The sequence below is a fragment of the Trichosurus vulpecula genome, chromosome 3, assembly GCF_011100635.1.
Source record: "Trichosurus vulpecula isolate mTriVul1 chromosome 3, mTriVul1.pri, whole genome shotgun sequence".
Lineage (NCBI taxonomy): Eukaryota > Metazoa > Chordata > Mammalia > Diprotodontia > Phalangeridae > Trichosurus > Trichosurus vulpecula.
Window position 1 is genome coordinate 197,257,164 of NC_050575.1, and position 23,123 is coordinate 197,280,286.

Consider the following 23,123-nt stretch of genomic DNA (forward strand, 5'->3'; position numbering starts at 1 on the left):
AGGAAGAAAACGTTTGTTCAGTTTGTGCTTAAGGCCAAGCAACCTAGTAGAAACATTTACAAATTCCTGATTTATAGTTCCTAGGCTTATGTTTTTATTTAGTGAGAGCATTGGGTCCGCATTTTGAATGAGGCCCCTTATTGATAGCTAGAGGCAAGTAGGGGGTACAATGGTTATAGGGCTGGCTTCTGACTCAGGAAGCCCTGAGTTGAGATTCTGCCTTAGACTCTTAATAGCTGTGTTGCCCTGTGCAAGTTACTCAACCTCTCAAACTCAGTTTCCTCATCTGTAAAAAGGCGATCATAATAGCACCTTCCCCACAGCGTTGTTGTAAGGATCAGACAAGTTAACACATGTAAAACAAACCTCAAAGTGTTATATAAATGTGAGCTATTTTTATTGTCATGGGCATGGGAGCGCTGTTTTCTGACCATCCCCAGATCTCCCATCTTTTGTTTCTGTTTGGCTTGTAGGTGATGGAGGCAATGACGTGAGCATGATTCAGGAATCTGATTGTGGTGTTGGGGTAGAAGGAAAGGTGAGTGAGTAAATAAAGGAAGAGCATTTCTTTCTTCTTTTTTTTTTTGGTTCATCGAACCTTTCTGTAGCTGATTTGTCAGGGTCTTAAGAATGGTATAGCTAATTATCAGGTGCTCTGTGCAATTTGAGAGGTAGTGTGATGTAGCACTAGGGCATAGGGCACTAGTTTGGTAGGTCACTAGATGTTAAGTCAGAAAGCCCTGAGTTCAAATCTTGTTGCAGAAACTTACTTGCTGTGTGCGCCTGGACAAGTCACTTAACTTCCCTGTGCCTCAGTTTCCTCATCTGAAAAATGAAGAGTTGGGCTAGATGCCCTCTAAGGTCCCTTCTAGCTTTACATAATCTCTGATGCTATAATCTTGATCACTTCACCCAGTTTTTTTCTTCTTAAACTCCATTTAAAAATCAATTTGGAAATTACTGGGAAATTTGGAGTACAAGAAATCATGAGAAGCTTTATCCAGTGTTCTTAGAAAGTGAGCCACATTAGTATATTTTCTATATATCTGAAATTTATTCCTTGAAATGCCAATTATTGAAAATGTTTTTTTAGCAATTTTCCTGGAATTATTTCTAAAATACACTACATAGTTTTTTTTTTTTTTGGAGGGGGAAGGCAGGGCAATTGGGGTTAAGCGACTTGCCCAAGGTCACACAACCAGTAAGTGTGTCAAGTGTCTGAGGCCGGATTTGAATTCAGGTCCTCCTGACTCCAGGGCTGGTGCTCTACTTACTGCTCCGTGTAATTGCTCCCTACCTAGTTCTTTATGACTCAGTATCAGTATTAAGTGTTGTCATAAGTTTTTGGATTTTCACTGGTGTTACTGTGTCAATTCAGTGGACCACCAAGTTGCCTAAGGATGGGATGAATTGGCCCAAGTCAGAAGAAGAGTAGGTCCAATCTCCTATGCCAGTTAGTAGTGGGATTGGGGCCTGGGAGTAGCCCCTGTACTTCCATCCACTGTGAGATAAGGGAGTCTCACTCTTTATAAAAAACAATTGAACTTGTGAATCATTACCAAACAGAAATACTTGAATCTACAAATAAGAACAAAAGTTGGACCTGAAAACGTAAGCTTCTGCTCTTTACAATTTCTTTTTTTAAAAGTGTGTATTTTTGGCATAATGGACAAACAGTTGCTGGTTCATGAGTCAGGAATAACTGAATTGAAGTGTGTCCTGCGACACATCCTGTATGACCTTGGTTAAGTCATTTAACCTTTTGTGGCCCAGACAATTCTTTGAGATTATAAACTGCATAATCAATGAATATACTGGTAGAAGGAGTTTCCTCTGTGCAAGTTCCTTATTCCAGTGAAGTCCCTGGTCTGATCTAAAGTATTAACTTTAATAAAGTAGAAACAGCTGCCCTGTTCATTTCTTTATACTCTTCTGAACTTTTTGGTTCTTAATTTTTCCTGATTTTATTGCTATTCATTATTGTCATCATCATTATTATTAATAACATGATTGCTTAGGCCAGTGTTGGTGTGTATACTTACCGTTGGTTTGATTCTGCTTTGCAAGAGGCAACAAGATACAGTGGACTGAGAGCTGGCCTTGGAGCCAGGAGAACCTGAGTTCAAGTTCTGCCTTTAACTCAAATTGACTGCATGACCCTGGGCAAGTCACTTAACTTATCAGTGTGCTAGGCAGCTCTCAAAGACTAAGTTGCATAGAAATTGCCATCCTGCATCGATAGTGAGAGCTTCCTTACCCAGCAGTTCCTACTAGTGGAATCACAGGTCCAATCTCTATCTCGTATCTTTCTTTATATAACTTTATTTGAACATTTCCGTATTTCTTTGTATTATTCATATTTTCTATTTCTTATGACATAATAGTTTATATTACATTCACGTACTACAATTTTCTAAGTCAATCCCTAATTGTTGGACTCATGGATTATTTTCAGTTTCCTATAATGAATAATATTAAGAATATTTTAAGAATATTTTCATATAGCTAGACCTTTTTTTCCCCCTTGCTACTAACAACCTACAGGTAGGTATAGTCTTATTAGTAAGATTGCTGGGTCAAAGGGCAAGAAGAGTTTTACATCTGAGGAGAGTTTATTTTTCCTTTGGGAAAAAATTGAGCTAACTCACAAGGTATTGAATTTTGTTTTAAAAAAAAAAGCATTATCCTTAGAGGATTTGGTACATTCAGCTATAAGTTCTGGGGTTGGCTTAACCACTTAAATTTTATTGCTGTATCTAGTTATCCCCCACCCCCCACCCAATTGTAATTGACTTGTAATTCAGAATGTTTTTACTTAAATTACCTCTGCTTCTTAAGCTGAACTTCCAAGTTGGACCACCTACCATGTGTAGCTTGAAACCAAAGAACTAGAGTTTCTTCATTGAAGTCCCTCAAAGGTTCCCAAAGAACGTCTTATTTTTTCAATTAAAAAAAAAGTTTTTACCCTGACCTCTGGTACTCTAATGGTGCTCAATTTCATTGGATTTTAGGAAGGAAAACAAGCATCTCTTGCTGCAGATTTCTCTGTCACTCAATTTAAACATCTGGGCCGGTTACTTATGGTTCATGGAAGGAACAGTTACAAACGCTCAGCTGCCCTCAGTCAGTTTGTTATCCACAGAAGCCTCTGTATCAGCACCATGCAGGTAAACAAAACCTCGGGACTTTTTTGTGTGTGTCTTGTGCACCAGACGTACTCAGTAACTGTATGTTGAGTGAATGATTGACTTAGGGGCTGCCGATTAGTAAGTAGTAAGAATGCCATGCGAAGTACTAACCCCAGAGAAGCTTTGTTTTTAGGCCTAGTCACAAGCCATGTGTCTGCTGCCTGAGAACACCCAGGGAAGGTTGGCTACTAAGGGAGGAAATTGATCAGTTGCAACAATTCACAAAGATAAAGGTGTGAAGGAGTTAGAACCTGTGTTCGTGGAAGAGAAACACTCGCACTGGCACAGAGAATAGGTCATGAATCTGTTTGTGCATTGGATGGGAGCCATAGGAAAGGTGTTTAAGGATGAGGGACACATGTAAGGATCATGTCTAGTATGAAGGCAGGCACCCTGCTATATGGAAGCATGTAGCTGCGTGGTGAATCAGTGGAATCCTGCACTTAAAAGTCAGGAAGACCTGAATTAGTTAACTAGCTATGTAAGCCTGGGCAAGTTACTTCACTCCAGTTTTCTGCTTCCTTATCTGTGAAATGGGAATAACCTCATAGGGTTGTCGTGGGGGTCCGATGAGATAACATACTTTTTGAACCTTAAGTGCTATGTAAATGTTAGTCATTCTCATTGGTATTGTCATTATTAACATTAATATCTAACATCAAAATAGTTGGGATTTGCTGCAGAGAAAAATGGCCCACCACCAGGAAGCCGCAGTAACCTGGCTTGGCTTTCAAGGCCCGTTGCAGGGCCAGTGTAAGCCGGGAAAGCCGACACTTTAAGAGAGTTACTGAACTCTAGGAGCTTAGTGAACAGTCCACAGAAACACCCTTCTGAGACCAGCGAGGAGAGGAGGGCAAGTCCGGTCATCCAGAGTCAGTCCTTGTTTCGTCTCTTTGTAAATGTAGATAGAAATATTCCTGGGAAAAAAGAAGGGGACTGGCAGTCAGCAGGCCTCAGATCTACCCTGACCAACACATAGCTTCTGGATGGTGAATATGTCATTTAGCTACTGGAGAACTTCACCTTTTAAAAGAGAATATTACTGCTTGCCTTCCCCCATATAAGGGGTAAAATTAAATAATGGGTTTGTAGAATACTTTGAAACAGTACAACCCTGAGGTGGCATTATGATTTACAGTTAAGTATATTCTTATGTGAATGTCATATTGTCCTTCAAAATGGAAAGTCGTTAGTTTTTACCTAATGCATGCGATAGTTCAAGTTCCCCTCGATCCCAGCATGTTTTTAGGATGGCACATTGATTAGCAGATTCATGCATATTTCATAAGCATTGATGACGTGTTAATATTTTGATTGTTATTTATTGATGATGGCTTTTATTTTTGTAACATTCACAACACATTATATATACCTACACATATACATGTATGTAAATATATACGCATATGTGTGTTTACACACATACATATATACTTGCACAGCACACGATATGCATACACATATACACTTGTGTGTATGTGTGTGTATGTTTATGAAAGCATTTTTCTCCCAACAACCTTGTGAGGTAGTGTGAATTTTACTATCCCAATTTTGCAGATGACAAAACTAAGGGTCAGTTTGTGACTTGCCCCAGGCTATACAGCTAGGAAGTATCAAAGCCAGGACCCAAACCCAGGTCTTCTGTTTCCAGCTCCATGATCTCTCCACTATGCTATCCTGTCTCTCACCATTTACTTGGAGGTGAGGTGTAGGGGTAAGGAGAGGAAGTCAGAATGGGGAACCCTCAAATTCATTTTCATCACAATTCTCCAAATTCAAACAGCTGGTTTGATTAGTCATACCCACATCTGTGCTTTTAATTTGCATTAGCTTAAGCATTGAGCTGGACAAAGCTATGTTTTTAATCATTTGGAAATTAATCTGTCATCACTGGATGCACGTAGAGAATCTTGGCTTGATGAGCTTAATTCTCCATTGTCCATATGTTTCTAAGAATTCATGCAAAAAAAATTTTTTTTTTGAGAATCAGAATGGAGAATTGCCTTTTCTCTCATATAAAAACTAAAGCATTTGTACCTGGTGACTGTATTAGGGTAACTTTATGTGTATCCGCATTGGAAATAAATGAATTCTTCTCCATTGATCTCATTTGATTGTGATTTGTTTAAATATCAGTGGTGAGGGTCAGCTAAGTGGCACAGTGGATAACCAGAGTTTAAATTCATTGTCAGATACTTAACTAGATGTGTGACCCTGGGCAAGTCACTTAAACCTGATTGCCTCCGGAAAAATCCACCCCCCCCCCAAAAAAAAACAAACAAAAATTAGTGGCGAGCATTGGTTTTGAAAGGAATGGATGTAGTGTTTTCCCGTTGCCAAAAGGAGCCGTTGGAAGACCCAGGTAGTCAGATGAGCAAACCTTCTTTAGAGACAAAGCCTAGACATTGTTGTAACAAAATTTACAAAAACTTACAGCTATTCTTTATAGACTCATGGGTTCCAGTGGGTCTATAGCTGAGGGAAGCCCCAGAGGCTCTCTAGGCCAGTTGATCAATCAGCAAATATTTGTTAAATACTTAACATGTGGGATGGTGGGTAAAGAGGTGACCTTAAAGCCAGGAAGACCTGAGTTCAAGTCCTGCCTCTGACACATACTGTCTGTGTGACCTATAACCTCCCACTGCTCCAGGCACCTCTCAAAGGCCTTAAATTGCAGAGAAGGCACTGACATGATTTGATGAAAGGAATTTTCTTACTCAGCAGTTCCCTATGCCCATGAAATCATAGTTCCAGTCCATATGTACCATGTGCCAGGCTTTGTGCTAAGTGGTGGAGAGGCAAAAACAGGCTTACATCTGAGAAGCTTAAACCACAGTGGAGGACCCCCCGACCCTCTGATCCCCCATGGGTAAGCCTTCTCATTTTATAGATGAGGAAGTTGAGGTCCAGGCAGGGTAAGTAAGTTACTCACCGAGGATCGTGGAGGTAGCTTAGCTTCCAAGGCAGGATTTAGACCTGAGTCCTTGGATTCCAAATCCAAGTCTTGACTATGGCGCTGACCTTCATTAAAGTGCATTCCTATAGGAAGAGACTGTGGTCACAGGGCAAGGATTGTAGTTGACCACTGGAGTGACTTGGAAGGGTAGCCCCTTCATTGGAGAATCTGTGTGGCTTATCTCTCTCTTTGTCTCTTTTTCTACTCTCTCTGTCTGTCTCTGTTTCTTTTTCCATTTCTCTGTGTTTCTTGGTGTCTGTTCATTTCTCTGTTTCTGTCTCTCCCTCTTACTTACACACACAGATACACAGAGATAGACAGACAGACACACATACACACACTAGTAGGTATGGATTTGGCCTTCTCTCAGAAGGTGAGAGTGGGACGATTGCTAGGAACAAAGCTCCAGTCTTTCTGCTAATCAGTGCCTCAGGTAGCAACTCTCTTTGGACTGCCTTTGATTTTGTGGGAAAATTTACAACTAAGAATTAGCTCCCCGAATAGTGTCCCTAACTTCCTGTTCTTCCATTAAAGGCCTAAGTACATCTAGAGAAATAATTAATCTCATTGACTCTGATTTGTATTCTTCTTGCTAAGTTATCACTGTCAGTAGCCAATAATTTCCAAATCAAGAAAAAGGTGGATTTAAATCAGAGCATATTTGACCATGTGAGGGGATTGGGAGTGGGTTTTTGTGTGTGACCCTTTTGCTTTCTCTGTCACAGGCTGTTTTTTCCTCCGTGTTTTACTTTGCTTCTGTACCCCTTTATCAAGGATTTCTCATCATTGGGTAAGTTCATCATTATTTAAGCAAATGCTTCAAGGAGAGCTTTTTCCTTTTGGAATCTGGTTACAAGGGAAGCATTTCCCCAAGAGAGTCATTTGGCAAAGGCCTTTCAGTGCCCAAATTATTTGGGACTCATGTTTGTTGTCAGTAGGCCTAGGTATTGATGGAAATGCAATTGAACATACCCTTGAAATAAGTTCTTAAACCTCATGACCTTAACCTAGCTTCAAAAGTGGAGTCTCTTGGAGTCTTTTATTCTTTCATTGGTACTACCTGGAGATGAAGAAAATATTGTTGTCCTATTGAGGATCCAGGCTACTAAGTTGGCAGCAAAAGCAAAGCCCTGATTTCATATCCTCAATGTCTCTATGGGGTTTCTGGGAAAAAATAAGACAAATCTGTGCTTCCAAAGGCATAGGAACTGCCTGAGTGGGGAGGAGGCTTTGGTAAGTAGAACCCTAATAGGTAAGGTAAGGGCTTCCAAAAATCATACCCAGCATCCCAAGCCAATCAAGGCTTCAGCTATTCAGTGTAGCTTCCACAAGAGGCTGGTAGTGTTGATATGAAGAGCCATGTGCATTATAATTCATCTTCCTAATTTCTGGGTTTCAAAGATGTAAGCTATTAAGCATACCTCCTATCATCCTATATTGCTGCCACCAGACTCTACCATATTCCGGACCTGAGAGGATTTCAGGAACCTTCTGAAATGGAACAGATAGTACATTACATGAGTTTTACCTGACTGGAGATTCACAGCCTTGGCTTTACATGGTTTAAATCATTCTTGGGAATCTGATATACATATGGAAATACAGGGCCATGTGAAGCCTGGATTCTTCAGTACTAAATAATTTAAAAGCAGATACTGGGAAGTAGGTTGGATAGGCTAGAGACCACAGGTAACCTTTTCAGGATGATCCTAGTCTTGTAGAAGAGAGGATTCCAGATATTTTTGCTAATGGAATAGATTGGACAATAGACAATTGAGTTTTTCAGCTGTTCCTGATTTTGCAGCCCCAGTTAGAAGGAATGAAATTTGCAGATGATTGGGAAGTTTAAGAAAATATGTTTGGGGTGATGGTAAGCCAATAGGTGTGCCAAGCAGGAGACAGAACCTGGATTCTAATGACTTTTGTATTAGGCCAAGTGTCACCAGAATTACTTTTTCTTCCTTTCTGTGTAGTGCTGCATTGCAATTTGTGATTTTTCTTCATTTCTAGGTATTCCACTATTTACACCATGTTTCCTGTATTCTCTCTGGTCCTGGACAAAGATGTCAAGTCTGAAGTTGCTATGCTGTATCCAGAACTCTACAAGGACCTCCTTAAGGTTCACCAAGATCTTTCTCTATTTTCCAAGAACATTCTATACATAATCCTTTATGTGCTATCTGAGCAGATGCAAGGTGGCCAGTCCTCTTAGTTACTGAAGGGTAGATTCGTACCTGAAATTTCATGCTGATTCCTTTCAAAATTAATATCCCTAGTGCATTTAAAAAAAAGACATTTGGTAAAGTTAGGCAGAACTTGTCTCTTGTATTTGCCTTAGTTAATGGATAGATATTTCCTTCTGGTAAAATTAAGACAGATGTCAGTTGATTAGTTTTTTACATAACTCTCTAATCTCTCTCTCTTTTACTTAGGGACGGCCGTTGTCCTACAAGACCTTCTTAATATGGGTTTTGATAAGTGTCTACCAGGGTAAGGAAGTAAATTTTTTTCTCCCTTTTGCTTTCTTCATGGTGTGCCAAAAGGAGGAAATATGATGTCTGTTTGCTGTGGTAGAAATGACATTCTATATGATAAAGTAGCCATCATGAGCCACAATGTTGCATTATGATGGGTGAATTTCTTCTTACACTGTTGTTACAGACCCTTCCAAATATTAGATGAAAGTCAAGCATAAGAGAGGTACTGGATTTTGCCTATGGACTGTTTGTCAGGCAGGCAGCCATGGTGTTGGCTTGGTATAGTGAAAACCACCAGCATGCTGCTCTTGGAGTCAGACAAGGGGGATTCTAGTTGTGACTCTGATACTTTTTACCTCTTTGACCCTCGACAACTCATTTGACCTCTTTTGAGCCTCAGATTCTCCAGCTGTGCTAGGGAGTGTGATATACATACTACCTGCCTCACCAGGTTCTTGTGCAGAATGCGCTTTGTGAACCAGAAAGGGGAACCATTGTCATCATTAATGTTATTTAGGGGAGACGATTTAAAAATTTTTGGATTTAAAAAAATTTTTACGTCACCTTTATTTTTGAATATATTCTTTCTTCCAGCAAACCTTCTCTTTTAACAAAGAAAAATAAAGGAAGGGGTGGGGGGAAAGCAGTTTGTCAAATTCAATCGACACATCAACTGAAACGTTTGACAGTGTTTGCAATACTCTGCACCCATAGTTCCCCAACCTCTACAAAAAATAGAGGAGGGAGATACATTTTTCTCATATCTACTATGGGGACAACCTCTTTAGTCATTATAATTACATAGGATTCAGCTTCCATTTTTTGTTATTTTTATTTCTTTTTACTTTGTCATAATTGTGTAGATTGTTTTCTTGCTTCTTCATACTTTACTGTTCAACAATTATATATGCGATCTTATGAAAAATTATTGCTACTAATAATCCCCTTTATCTCTTATGACCAGTATGACTCAGTTTATTTATTTTAATTTATTTATTATTATTTATTTTTATTATTTACGTATAAATAATAATAATTTATTTAATTTACAATTATTATGGTGAATGCTAAGTTGTTCATGTAGTGAAGTAGTTGATACTTATTTTTTTCAGCTACTTGTTTTAGTTTCTAAGAAACCACTGGTCATTAACTTCCATTATCAGGTCCACTTTCCTTTTTAATTAAAAATATTGAATGTGGATATGAAGCAGAATGAATTTATCTATAGATGAAGCATATGGAATTTCATGGATGTGAAACTTTTCACTAGTACAGATCATAATCTAGTTATAACTCAGTTCAGTTGTTCTCAAAGTGTGTTTAAGACCTTTATAGGGGATCTGCAAGGTCAAAATTATTTTCATAGAAGTACTGTGACATTTTAATTTCTAATATGGTGAATATTTATAGATATAGCCCACATAAATAAAAACTCTTTGGGATGGGTCCTCTGTAATTTTTAAGAGTATAAAGGGATCCTGAGACTAAAAATTTTCAGAACTTTTGCTTTGACTTAAAGAGTTGAGGCTTAAACTCTGAACCTCAGAGTATAAATGGCTCACCATCTTGGTCACACAGTAAGTTTCAGATGTAGGATTTGACTCTTGGTCCAACACAATAGTCACCATGCCACCATGTTGTCTCAATAAGGTGGATAAATATTTTCATTAAAGCATGTGGGTGGTGCCGGGTCATACTGGGGAGGGGAACCCATCCTTCAGTTCTGTATACTTCACTCAGGGATTTCTCTTTCTGACTTTGTAGGTAGCATCATCATGTATGGAGCATTACTGCTATTTGAGTCTGAATTTGTCCACATTGTTGCAATCTCCTTCACGTCCTTGATTCTCACCGAGCTGCTGATGGTGGCATTAACGATTCAGACATGGCATTGGCTCATGATAGTGGCAGAATTGCTCAGCCTCTCTTGTTACATCGCCTCCCTGGTCTTCTTACATGAGTTCATTGGTAAGGTACCGGTTTATTTAAACCTAGTGAAAGTTGGTATGAGATCCAAGCTCACAGCAGTCACTAGATTGGGAGACTGCCACGATGAAGAAGATCTTTCATGGATGAAATTGACATCAGTGACATGTTTGACATCAGTTAGTAGATCTTATTTTTGAATTGTTTTCCAGTGGGCAGCATTGTTTAGTGATAGAGACTCATGTTCAAAGACAAGAAAAATTGGGATCAGGTACTGCTTCTGATATACACTGATTACAGCATTTAACCTCTCATTGGTCTAGACAACTCTCTGGCACTCTTAGGTTGCAGAGAAGGTGCCAACCTGCATTAGTAGAGATAGTGTCTTCACTTAGAAGTTCTCTATACCACTGAAATCACAGATTTTGTTCCTATCCCTCTTCCAGTATTGGTTGATGGGTTGGTGCTAAGCCATGTGGAATATCCAGTCCAATCTGATAAGCATGTATTAAGTATTATGTGTAAGGTTATATGTTGGGCATGCAGAGTCGTTTGTCTTGTTTAGCCCTCTTTATGACAGGTGGCAGAGTTTTGTGGTATGATTGGTATTTAAAGTATAAACTGTGGTTGGGAAAAGTTTTGGTTCAGAGCTACCTGAGATTGCATCTCAATGTTCTCTATCTACTGAGCCTGGTTCTACCAGGCTCCAACCAGCTGAGCTCATTGGAATAGAAATTCAAGTAGACAGGACAGCTACAAGGTCATTGTCAGTCCCCAGATTTAAAACGGATGGGAAAATGTGGCCCATGTGAGCGCTGAATATAGACTGTAGCATTTAGTGGCATTAGGTGAGTTCCTACAATAATCTGGATCTTTCTTATTGTACTTTGCCATTCCACCTTATATTAATGCTGTTTGTACACATGGCTCTTCCCCTACTAGACCTTGAGCTCCATGAAGTCACAGAACAGGTTTAATATATTGTATCCTCCACAGGACCTAGTACGTAGTAGCCAGTCACCAAGGCTTCATTGAATGCATTAATCTCTTAGGCTACTCCAAAGTTGCTCACCTTCAGGATGCAACATGATCCTCTGGGAATAGTAGTTAGTCGCTTTGAGCAGTGTCCCTAGCATCTTAATTAAAGTCATTCCAAAAAGAGAGGTGGAAATCTTTTCAGGTGATAATAACATGAGAACTGATTGGCAGTTAGATTTAAAGTCTGAAAGTTTTTCTTTTCCCAGTTTCATAAGCCTTTAGCATGTAGGTCTTTCAGCTGGCCCAGTATTCACTGTGTTTTACTATGAATAATCTTGTGGTAATCCAGTCTTACTAGGCCAGTGCGAGAAAAACTCAAGTTCATTTGATCTATTAAATGCTTAAGCCACAGGTTATTTCAAACTCCCAAAATTAAAGACAGGTGTGCATCTTCTTTTATTTTGAATTACTTACTGCTTGTCTCTCACAGCCTCAAAAATGTTGCCTAAGGATCTTTCTGTTCTTTAAATATATTAGATAGGTTCCATTACGTCTAGGAGCAGCTAGATGGTGTAGTGTATAGAGCACTGGGCCTGGAGTCAGGTAAACCCGAGTTCAAATCCAGCCTCAGACACTTACTAGCTGTATGACCTTGAGTAAATCGCTTTACCCTGTTTACTTCAGTTTCCTCATCTGTAAAATGAGCTGGAGAAGGAAATGGCAAACCATTCCAGTTCTCGCCAAGAAAATCCTAAAAGTGGGCCCCTAGGTGGTGCAGTTGATAGAGCACAGGCCCTGGAGTCAGGATGTGGCCTCAGATACTTACTGGCTGTGTGACCCTGAGCAAGTCACTTAACCCCGATTGCTTCCAAAAAAAAACCCCAGATGGGATCACGGCAAATTGGACATAACTAAGACCATTGAACAACAAAAAATTAAGTCCAATTCTGTAAATAATTCAGCTGGATTATGAAGATGGATTTAGGGTCATAGAATCTTAGATTAGAGATAGAAAGAACCTTTAGAGGCCACATTCCCCATTTTACTCTTGAGGAAAGTAAGCCCCAGAGAAGTTAAATGACGTGCAGAAGTTATAGGTTAGGAAACAACAGATGTAGGATGTGAACCCAGGCCCATTGTTCTTTCCACTGAACTTAGGGTGTATTTGACATCTAGCTTAACCTCCCATTGTTTGACTGTGATTCACATCCAGGGATCCCCATTAGGGCAGTTCTTGTTGTTATGGTGAAGTGAGATAACAGATGCAAAGTGCTTTGCAGACGATAAAGTGCTATTGAAATGCAAGCTATTATTATTATTTCTTGGAAGAACTCTTAAAATCATCTCTTTCATTAGCCTCATGAGTCTCCAAGAAGGGGTTAATTGTGGGCAAAAAAGGCTTCTCTATAAATAGGAAGGTGGCACAGTGGATAGAGTGCTGCGCCTGGAGTCAGGAAGCCATCTTGCCTGTGTTGACCCTGGGCAAGTCACTTAGCCCTGTTTGCCTCAGTTTCCTCATCTGTAAAATGAGCTGGAGAAGGAAACGACAAATCACTCCAGTAGCTTTGCAAAGAAAACCTACAAAAGGCGTCACAAAGTCAGGCATAACTAAAAATGACTGCACGGCGATAAGCAGGAAAGCTTAGAACAACTTCCCAGATGTGTCAAAAATCAATATGTACTCAGTGAGCCAAGGAACTGTGTTTTCAGCAGGATGTAGGGCACAGAGAAGTCTAAAACGTCCCTATGCTTTGAGCACCTTATAGCATAATTGGAGGTCATGTGGAAGAATGGAATATGCCCTGGATTTTAACCAGAAGACCTAGGTCTGAGCCCTGGCTATAGTTAACTAGCCAGATGATCATGGACAGATCATACTGGCCTACTGGCTGTTGCTCACACATAATACTCTGTCTTCCTTCTTTGTGTCTGCACTGGCTTGGAATGTTCTCCCTTTTTTCTAACCTCTGACTCAAAGAATTCCCAACTTCTTTTAAGATTCAGCTCAAGTACTGCCTCTTCCAGGTTTTTCCACTCCTGTCTTTCCCTCCTCTCCTGTACTGTCCCTCAGCTGCTTGAGCCATCCCTCTAAAGTTACCTTCTATCAATTTGGTATTTATCTTGTATGTTCTGACTGATACAGTGTGTCCCAAAAGTCTCAGTGCAGCATCAAGGCTTATGAAATGTCTGCTCCATTGGAATGTAGACTGGAGGGAAAGGATTTGTTTTAATCTTTCTTTGTATATGCAGTCCTTAACACAGTTCTTAGCACATAGTAAGTGCTTAATACATGCTTATTGACTGGTTGATTTCACTTTCAGTACCCTGAGTTCCCATTTCCTCATCTCTAAAATTGGGATGAACAGATGTTCATTTATTTGGCTATGAGGAGTAAAATGAGTTAATGTTTGTGAAGCAGCTTGCAGACCCTGAAGCAGTGGACAATGGTAATAATAAATAAATAAAATAAATTGTTACATAAAGAGATAACTGAACAAGCTAAAGAGGGGGAGGATGAATGGCAAGGGGATGGCAGAGACAAACAAGCATCCCTGTAGACAGGGACTCTCAGAGTCCCTACGAGGGAGAGATCTGTATGAGCTGAGATGTCTAAGAAAGCTTTCCTGGAGGAAGCGACAGTCAGCCGGACTCCAGAAGGTAACCTGGAGTCCAGAGGATGCCTCTGGCTTTCTTCTCTCTAAACCTGAAGGCATCCAAACAGTGGGTTCCTATTTCCTCTTACACTAGGTTTGTAAGAAGACAGAGCATGCCATTGTTTAGTTTAATCTGGTAGCTGCATGTCTCCTCTTACTGGAGTTTTCTCCACCTACTACCGAGAACCACAAGATGTCACTCCTCTTCTCTCAAAATTCATAAATACCAATCACTGTGTCCTGTGCCGGGAGAAGTATGTGCTCTCATTTCCTTTGTACAGAGCTGATCTTTACGGGAGATCCCCAACGCATGAGTATCTCAACTTGCTTTGAACTTATTTCAGGTGTAAGTAGTAGATCTCTCATGAATGAAAACTGGCCAAAGGGAATACTGGAGAGTAAGCTCATTCCTTTGAATTGAAGTATGCAGATTACAGTTTCAGAGTTCAAAGGAGACAAAGACTCCCAAGCCAGATGATTCCCAAATTAAAAAACATCCAGAGAAACTCTTGCAGCAAAAAGTATGGGGAGGCAGTGTGGTCCGTTGGGCAGAGCATTCCCAAGGCAGCTGGGAAGTCAGCTGTAGTCCTGGTTCTGCTACTTTGTAGTCATTTGACCTTGGAAAAAATCACAATCTCTTTGAGTGTGTATCCTCACTTAGAAAATGGGAAAAAAAATAATGCTTGCAAATAACCACCTCATGGGGGTGTTATGGGGAAAGCATTTTGCAAACTTTCAGATATTGTAGAAATGTGAACTGCTATTCATCCATTTCTGAGTATCTGTTATGTGTAAGACATTATGGAGAATAAAGAGAAGAAGAAAATATGATCCCTGTTTTCAAGGGATTTATATTTTAGTTATATACAACTCATTACTTCTAGGAAAAATAAACAGCCCCAAGTAATGTACAGAGTATTATGGGGGAGTAATTAAATCTTGCATGTGAAAACCGGGAAGACTTCATGTAGAAGGTGCATTGGAGCTAGATCTTGAAAGTAGAGTAGAATTCTGATAGGAATAAATGGGGTTAGGTGGGATTTCACAGTAAAAGAAATTAGAATGAGCAAAGACAGGAAAGCACTGTTTGGAGGCTAGTGAGTAGTTCACTTTGGCTAGAGAATAAGGTATGTATTGAATAATAATATGAAATAAGGCTGGAAAAGTAGGTTGGGGCCAAATGTGGAAGTCTTTGAAGGCCTGCCTAAAAGAGAATAACTAATGACTTTTCTATAACCATCTGTAGAAGCAGATTTAATTCTAGAAAGACTATCTGAGGAAGGACAGGAAGGATACAGATACCAGGAGATTGTACATTTTCTTTGTGGAATATTTTTCCTTTTGGGTAGCATATGGATTTTTTTTTCTACTTGGCCATGCACAATTCAGAAAACCCTGGACCTGGTTCAATGATATCTTGCTTTTTTTTTTGTTGCAGATGTTTATTTCATTGCCACTGTGTCATTCTTGTGGAAGGTCACGGTCATCACCTTGGTCAGCTGTCTTCCTCTTTATGTCCTGAAATACCTACGAAGGCGATTCTCTCCTCCGAGTTACTCAAAGCTCACGTCGTAGCCTGCTCATCTGTTGGCGAGAACCTTTATTTTGCACATTACTGATGGAAGAAGATGATGTACTCCTATTAACGACTACTTATGATAGTTGTGTATGGATCATGCAGTAATTGCTTGTATGTGCTGCTTCAGTGAGAAAAGACTTTACAAATTCAGTTAACTGAACCCTTTTACAGAATAATTGGGATGGGGTGGGTACATACAAGCATCTCATTGGATCAGTTTTACCTCTGTTCAATTATCATTGAATTGAATGGTGTGAATATGTAGAAAATTAGTGGCTTGGCCAAGACACCCATGAAGGGCACCATGAAAGCGGCTTAATGACCACAACTTGGGTCATCATGTGGCAATAGTTGTTAACGAGATGAAGATTTCAAGGAGGTATTTTGTTTTGGTTTAGAACTGTCCTAATGTTGCTTTATTTTTATTTAAATTTGTCTTTCTGGTGAGAAACAGTGGCACTTGGTACATTTTGGGGGGGGCTGTGAGTGTCATATAAAATTATTTAAAAAGAAATCTGCTTGCAGTCTTGTGATGTCACTTTTCTCTTTCCACTGTTCATTAGAATAACCCGGGACTGAATTTGCCAGGTCAGAACCCTGGACCTGGTTATATTCTGCTATGGTCCAGTGCTCATGGTACTCCTTTCAACCTGACCAGCCACCTAATCAATGACTTTTTAAAGGTGTCATCATCTTCTGTGGTGGATCTAATAATCAAATGGTACAGTGGCTCTGAAAATTTTCCCTAAACTTCAGCAGAGTTCTCTAGTGGGAAATCTGCTGCTGAGCTGCCTCTGAATGTGTCGACAATGTGAGAAGAGAAGAGACTAATTCTTTAGACAATATGGCAGATGTGGCTTAAATCCTCTGAGACTGAAAAGGAAAGGTCAGAGAGCTGCCACTCTTCACTACATAAAAAAAAAATCTGTTTCCTATTAAGAGGAATTATTGAAGATGAACCGACAATAAACCAAGGCTTCCTACACTGTTACCATTCATCAATGACTTTTTAAAGCAAGAAAACTTTAGTCAAGAGAAGGCCGCAGCCACAGCTTTGGGAATGGGAATGTGCTTCAGTGAGACCAGTTTGAAGGCAAACTTGTTGAAAAGCAGCCAGTGGTAAAGATTTCTCTTCCACCAGGGCTGAGAGTCCTGGGGGGTGTTTTTTATACAGCAGTACTTCATGTGAAACATGGCTTGTTGTTTCAAAGAGTGATATAAGACATTTGGAAGATTTCTGTCATAGAGCAAAGGAATTCTTGGGTTTTAAAATCACTCCTTTAAATATAACTACTTTGTGCAGTAGGGAAGAAATGAATGAGTCCTCATTAGTAACATGTACTTAACATCTTGACTTCATATTCGAGTTGATGATACCTTCCCAAGTGAAACCTCTGGTGGTAAAGTGAGATACTGATTATGGATATCCCAGTTGAAGAAACAAAGCTACCACTGCCTAGTTCCTGATCCCATCAATATCCCAGGGTGATTTTTTTTTGAGGGGGGAAGGCAGGGCAATTGGGGTTAAGTGACTTGCCCAAGGTCACACAGCTAGTAAATGTGTCAAGTGTCTGAGGCCGAATTTGAACTCAGGTCCTCTTAACTCCAGGGCCGGTGCTCTACTCACTGCATCACCTAGCTGCGCCCTGCAGGGTGATTCTTAATAACCAGGGTGGTACTTGGAATGGGTGATTTCCCTGTTTTGCTTTGAGCAGTGGTGTCAGACTTGAAATGAAATGTTACCATAATAAGGATCCCTGTAGGCTGTGTTTTGACTTAGAAAATGACATAAATATTATCTATGTTTTATTTATTTTGCTAAGTATTTCCCAATTACGTTTTAATCTGGTCCAGCCACGCTCAGAATTGTTGTGGGCCATGTGTGGCCTGCTGGCTCCATGTTTGACATCTCTGGGTTAGAGTACGTCTTTACAGTGGTTTGTACTTACAACATTGCCCTGCTAGCACCTGATCAAGCTCTAAATCCATCTTAGAGAATGAAAGTAAACTGCTGACAGGAATAGATTGTCCATTGAAGTTTTCTACTTCCTAAAGTTTAAATGATTTGGATCTTTTGACTTGGAAAACCAGGCTGGTTCTTTGGTCTTTCACATCTACTAAATCTAGCCATTTGCAGATCAGGATAAAGTATATGATGAAGAAGAAAAATACTGAATGGGTGTGTGAGACTAGTAGTGTTTATTCAAACACTTAAAAATACCAAGAAAGTAGTTTTGCACAGTTTCAAAAGAGGAAGAGAAGCCTGCAATAAGATATCATGAAGTCTTTGGGCTCAGTCAATAAAACTCTCAATCTACCTGTAAGATCCAGAGACCCATTTGATCCTCTCTTTCTGAGACTGAAAATACCAAACTTCATCATGTTGAAGAAACTGGTGTTATGTGCAATGGTGCTCTCACGCAGAAGCCTTGTTAAACGTTGAAGGCTCATTAGATGAATGGATAGAAGCCATTGGTCTTTTAATCATAGAGAATCTCATTCACTTTAAAAACTAGCTTGACTATTCAGTAATCTTTTTCTTTTCCAGACAGAATCATACTTAGGAGGCATAGGTTGAGTTATGTCCTCTTGTGAAACTCAGCTGGTTGTTTGAAGATGCGACATTAGGGAATGCAGACATGATTACCACGTAAAAGGTTTTCAGTTCTTGGGGCCTTTTCTTTTATATCCCCCATTTTTGTCAAGGGACACAATTCTTAACTCAGGTGTGGAAAAAAACAGGGCTTATAGCAGACACTGAACCTGATACTTGACAAGAAAGGGAAAGAAACAGTGTTTAATAGGTTTCGGAATCCTGACCAAAGGAAACAGGGGGATTTGGTGAAATGCCATCCATGTTGGCTCTCATGTTATCTAGCTTGGCTTTCATAGAGACTATCACTAATGAGTATCCCAAGCATCCCATGTAGGAAAGGAACCAATTGTCCCTTACTCTGGTGAGAACACATGGAGGCTTTCTGTACTCCAATTTCAGACCCTAAGAATCAGTAATTGCTGACCATTCTCAGGAATCAGGGGGCCATTCTACATATTGCGTGCAAATAGGGTGGGAGTCTGTTTTTCGGACTCAGTTCAATTGCTGCTATGGAGTCCACACTGAAAAAAATTAAGTCTTAGACCATAAAGGGAAAAGAGTCAACATTTGCAGACATCACATGGGGATTCTGGCCAATTTGAGAAGCATACCATTTTGATTGTTCTCCTGAACTGTGTTGTAGAAGAGCCCCCTGGGTCAATAAAACTTCCAAATCAAGGTTCCATTTCCTTCTTTCTGGTTCTGCTGGCTTCTTTTTTTGGTGTTTCCCTCCTAAAATCACCAGCCTGGAAGGGACTTCAAGCTCTTCCCCTGTCTCTGGGCACAGCTGCACTGCACCGTCTTCGAGATTTCCAAGGGATACTCTGGCCAATTAGCACAGTGGAGTAAATGTGTTTAGCACTGGCAAAGCAGTCTTTTCCCTTGAAATTAATAGTAGTAATACCACAGTAGTCTTGGCAGGTTGTTTTTGTTTGTTAGGGGTGTTTGGGTTTTTTTGTTCTGTTTTGTTTTTAGAAATAGACCAAACCTAAATCAGGGGCATAAACTACTGTTTCTTTAGTACTTTTTTATTCTTGGCATTTTGGATACATGTGTGTGTGTATGTGTGTGCGCATGTGTGTGTGTGTGCGCGCGTGTGCTCGCACATGGGCACATGCCCACACACTCACTCATCTTCACCTCCTTACACTTGGGAGTGGGCTGGGAGTGTTTAGCCGTAGGCTGGCCAGCAACTTAACTCCAAATTCTAGCCTCACCTGCAAAGGGGCTTTGTTGCAAAGAACCTGGGGGCATACATAAGAAGATCTCTGTTCTCTAAGGAGAGAGCATCACAGTTTTTCAGCAGCAGAGGGGAAGTTGGAAGAGTACTATCTTTTTGTTCCCCTCCATTTCACCTTTTATGTATTGTTTCTAGGCTGGTTTCCTTCAAGTTAGACTCTCCTTTTTGTAATAGTCACATACTGATATATGTTTACTAAACATTTCCATGCCACTGTTCCTTATTGGAAACTTAAGTACCAGAAAGTAGTTTTTAATGAATTTTGAATTTTGCGCTCAACGGAAAATGGAAATCCTAATGCCTGTTTCTTCAGACAGGATTTTGTTTTTATGCTTATATTAATATTTTTTAAGTTTTAGAATTGGGGTATAGTGGTCGCTTAGGCTCACATTTCTGTGAGGAGTAGCTTTAACCCTTTACCCCAGAATATTTGTGTCTTGTGTTCTTCATTGTAACTTGAAAGCAAAGACCTTTGAGTGGTTTTCTAAGGTCTTCTCCTTCCTAACATTTCTTTCATTTTCCATCTATAGATGTCAGCTTTCTTTTTTGGAGGGAGGAGGGAAGGAAGGAAGGGATTATCGTCTCTGATTTCATTGCTAAGTGTTTCATTTCTAGTGTATCAAAATTTGATTCCCTCTATAATTCCATGCTGCCATTTAAAAAGATACAAGCAATTTTTTATGAATATATAATATTTTATTTCTTCCCCCTTGCCTCTTGCTTTTCTTTAACCTTACCTTTCCTGCATAGCCTTCTTAGGAAATGTTTTCTCTAATTTTATCCTTTTTTGTGTGTGTGTGAGAAGGATTGATTATGTTTTGAAAGGAGATTACTGCGATGTAACGTAGCACCGGATTTGTAGTCAGGACCTGTCTTCTGATCCCGGCTATGATATTTTAGCAAGTTGTGTGACCTTGGCCAAGTCACTTCCCCTCTGTGAGCCTGTTTCCTTCTTTGTAGAAGAAGGAGACCCTATGAGATGACCTAAGGCCCCTTTTAACTCTAAATCCCCTGAGTTCGTGAAACCAAACATGACTAATTGTATGATGACACCACCACTATGGACGTTACCTTCTCATGCCAAAGTAACATTGCTTATGCATCCATGTCCTTGATGACATTAGCTGGTGTGACGAACAACCTATGAATATCTTCATGCAGTGTCTGCAGTATTGTCAGGCTTCCTCGTGAGGTCTGGATGGTGGCAGCAGGAATGAGAGTTGCCAAAGTAGCATCTAGTTTGTCAGTTTGTCGTGGGGGAAGGGGGATTCGATTTCAAACTCATCCAGAATTGCAAGATCTCCTTATTGGTGTCTCTCTTCATATATTATATATACATATATATGTAAAAACGTATATAAAAACCTCATTGCAAATATTTGCGAGCACATGGTTTTTTGATTAGAAGGGAATCCTGGTACAATATGGTTTAATTTAACAAGAAATCCCGGATGATTTAAATTTTAAAACTTATGATGACACACTTGTGATCTTGAGCGTTTCAAATATAGTTCTTCTTTTATTGTTCGCCATTTTGGTTCATTCCTGTTGCCTAATAAAAGTTGTGTACGCTATGCCTTTAAAGATCATTTTAATTTGTATGGAAATATGACTCCTCATGTGGAGATGACTATTTATTGTGATGCCGATGTTTTGTACCCATCACCTAATACACGTGATGTAAATAACTTATTCAAGTTCTACAAGGTCTTGACTTCAGTAAAAAATGAATGCAAGCTATTTATTGTTCAGTGCCCTTGTATGGTCCGGATGGGATTGATGTAAATGAAAAAAAAAAGGTGAAATAATAAATTTTATGCAACTTCATGTTTTCTTTATATACACAGTTGTTGGTGATTTGAATCTAGTTAATTTCTTACTAGAGCAAGAAAACTATGAAAAGTGCCATCTTACTTTAGGCTTTGGGTCAGGGTGGCTGCATGATTATTTAAATTGGTTCATTGGCATCGGTTTCAGCATGAACTCTTGTCTCTTTTGTATAGTTCTTAATTTGTGAACGTAGGGAAATAGCACTAGATGTGAGATCAGAAAATAGGAGTTCGAATCTCAGTTCTGTCACTTGCCAACTTGTGGCCTGATGTTTCCAAACTGCTTTAACCTTAGTTTCTAAATCTGTGAAATGGAGTGTGAGAGGCAGTGAGGCATAATGGAGAATTGGAATTAAAACACCTGGGTCAGGTTATGCCTTTGATACGTACTAGCTTTTTAAAGTCATTTTAACCCATTTGGTGCCAGCAGCTAAGGGAGGGGGAAGGTTACAATACTTGTACTACTTATCCCACAGAATTAACTAAGATGAAATGGAAAACCCCCAATTTGTTTTTTTAAAGATGTCATTATTTGTAGTGTGAGATTTCTAACATGGCCACCCGTGTCTGTGTTTTGGTCCATGACTGAAGAATCCAGTGGTAGTTGCAACTCTTCTGATCACTGTAGTATATGATGCAATTTTTTTTAATAAGGCTTTCAGTTTCCTCATCTGGAAAGGAAGGGGGATGTATTGCAGAAGTCCCTTCTCGTGCTTACTATGAGATCCTATGAATATTTTTGTCCTGGCACATTTTATAATCAGAGCAACCCACTTTTACATAGCATTTTATACTTCACAAAATCCTTTTTTTCATAATGGTGTAAGTAGTGTTCCCATTTCACAGAGGAATAGTCTGAGTCCTTAGGACCATAGGAAAGGCATTAGGAGGCAGTGGTGTACTGTGGAAAGATATGGGATCATTCCTTAGGAGCTATAAGAGACCTAGAGGGTCACCGAGTCCAATTCCCTTCTTTTGTTGGGGAAACTGAGGCCTACTGAGGTCATGGGAAGTGTGATTTGAATCCACATCCTCTGACACTGGTCAGTGCTCTTCCCACCGTATCAGGCTTCCTTCCAGTCAGAGGTCTTTGGGTCAGTCATTTAGCTCCTCTCATCTTTACTTTCCTTGTCTGTAAAATGAAGAGAATGGATTAAATGCCCTTAATTTGTGATTTAATGAAAAAGGACTAGAAAACTTCAACCCTCTAATTTTACAAGTTGGCCAACAGTGGGTCTGAGTCTGAAGCCCCTGTCTTGCAGAAGTCCAGAAAGGTTAAGCCCAAGGTCACAGTTCTACTGAGTTCAGGAGCCAGGAGAAAAGCCTGACTCCAAATTTTGCTCTCCTCTATTCTCTTTGGCAAAATGCAAATACTTCAACAACCAGACTACATGATGTGGCTCAGCAAAACTTACAAGGTTGTGATGAGGTTTTTTTAAGTTTGCAAAGCATTTTATATGAATTATCTCATTTGAGTCTCACAACTACTCTGTGAAAGGGATAGTGCAGATTTTTTTAGCCCCACTTTACAGATGAAGAAACTGAGTCTCAGAAAGGCTGAATGATTTTGCCTGTGGCCATACAGAAAGTAAGAGGAATATGATTTGAACCTAATTTTCCAGAAAGCCAAGCCTAACACTCTAGCCTTCGCAAGAAATTACTTAAATAGCTCACTGCCCTCCCTCCTCCAGGCAAAGGCC

General features: G+C 39.8%; 1 protein-coding gene across 1 annotated transcript in view; it reads left to right on the top strand.

Annotated features, from left to right (window-relative positions):
• ATP9A (ATPase phospholipid transporting 9A (putative)) overlaps nucleotides 1-17,291 on the top strand; it is a 162,178-nt gene extending 144,887 nt beyond the window's left edge. Inside the window, exons 22-28 of the mRNA XM_036751652.1 lie at nucleotides 474-538; nucleotides 3,012-3,167; nucleotides 6,870-6,934; nucleotides 8,155-8,263; nucleotides 8,577-8,634; nucleotides 10,386-10,589; nucleotides 15,618-17,291. Coding sequence (XP_036607547.1) covers nucleotides 474-538; nucleotides 3,012-3,167; nucleotides 6,870-6,934; nucleotides 8,155-8,263; nucleotides 8,577-8,634; nucleotides 10,386-10,589; nucleotides 15,618-15,754 — 794 coding nt within the window. The 3' untranslated portion in view covers nucleotides 15,755-17,291. The remainder of the gene's footprint in view (nucleotides 1-473; nucleotides 539-3,011; nucleotides 3,168-6,869; nucleotides 6,935-8,154; nucleotides 8,264-8,576; nucleotides 8,635-10,385; nucleotides 10,590-15,617) is intronic.
• The last annotated feature ends 5,832 nt before the right edge of the window (nucleotides 17,292-23,123 follow it).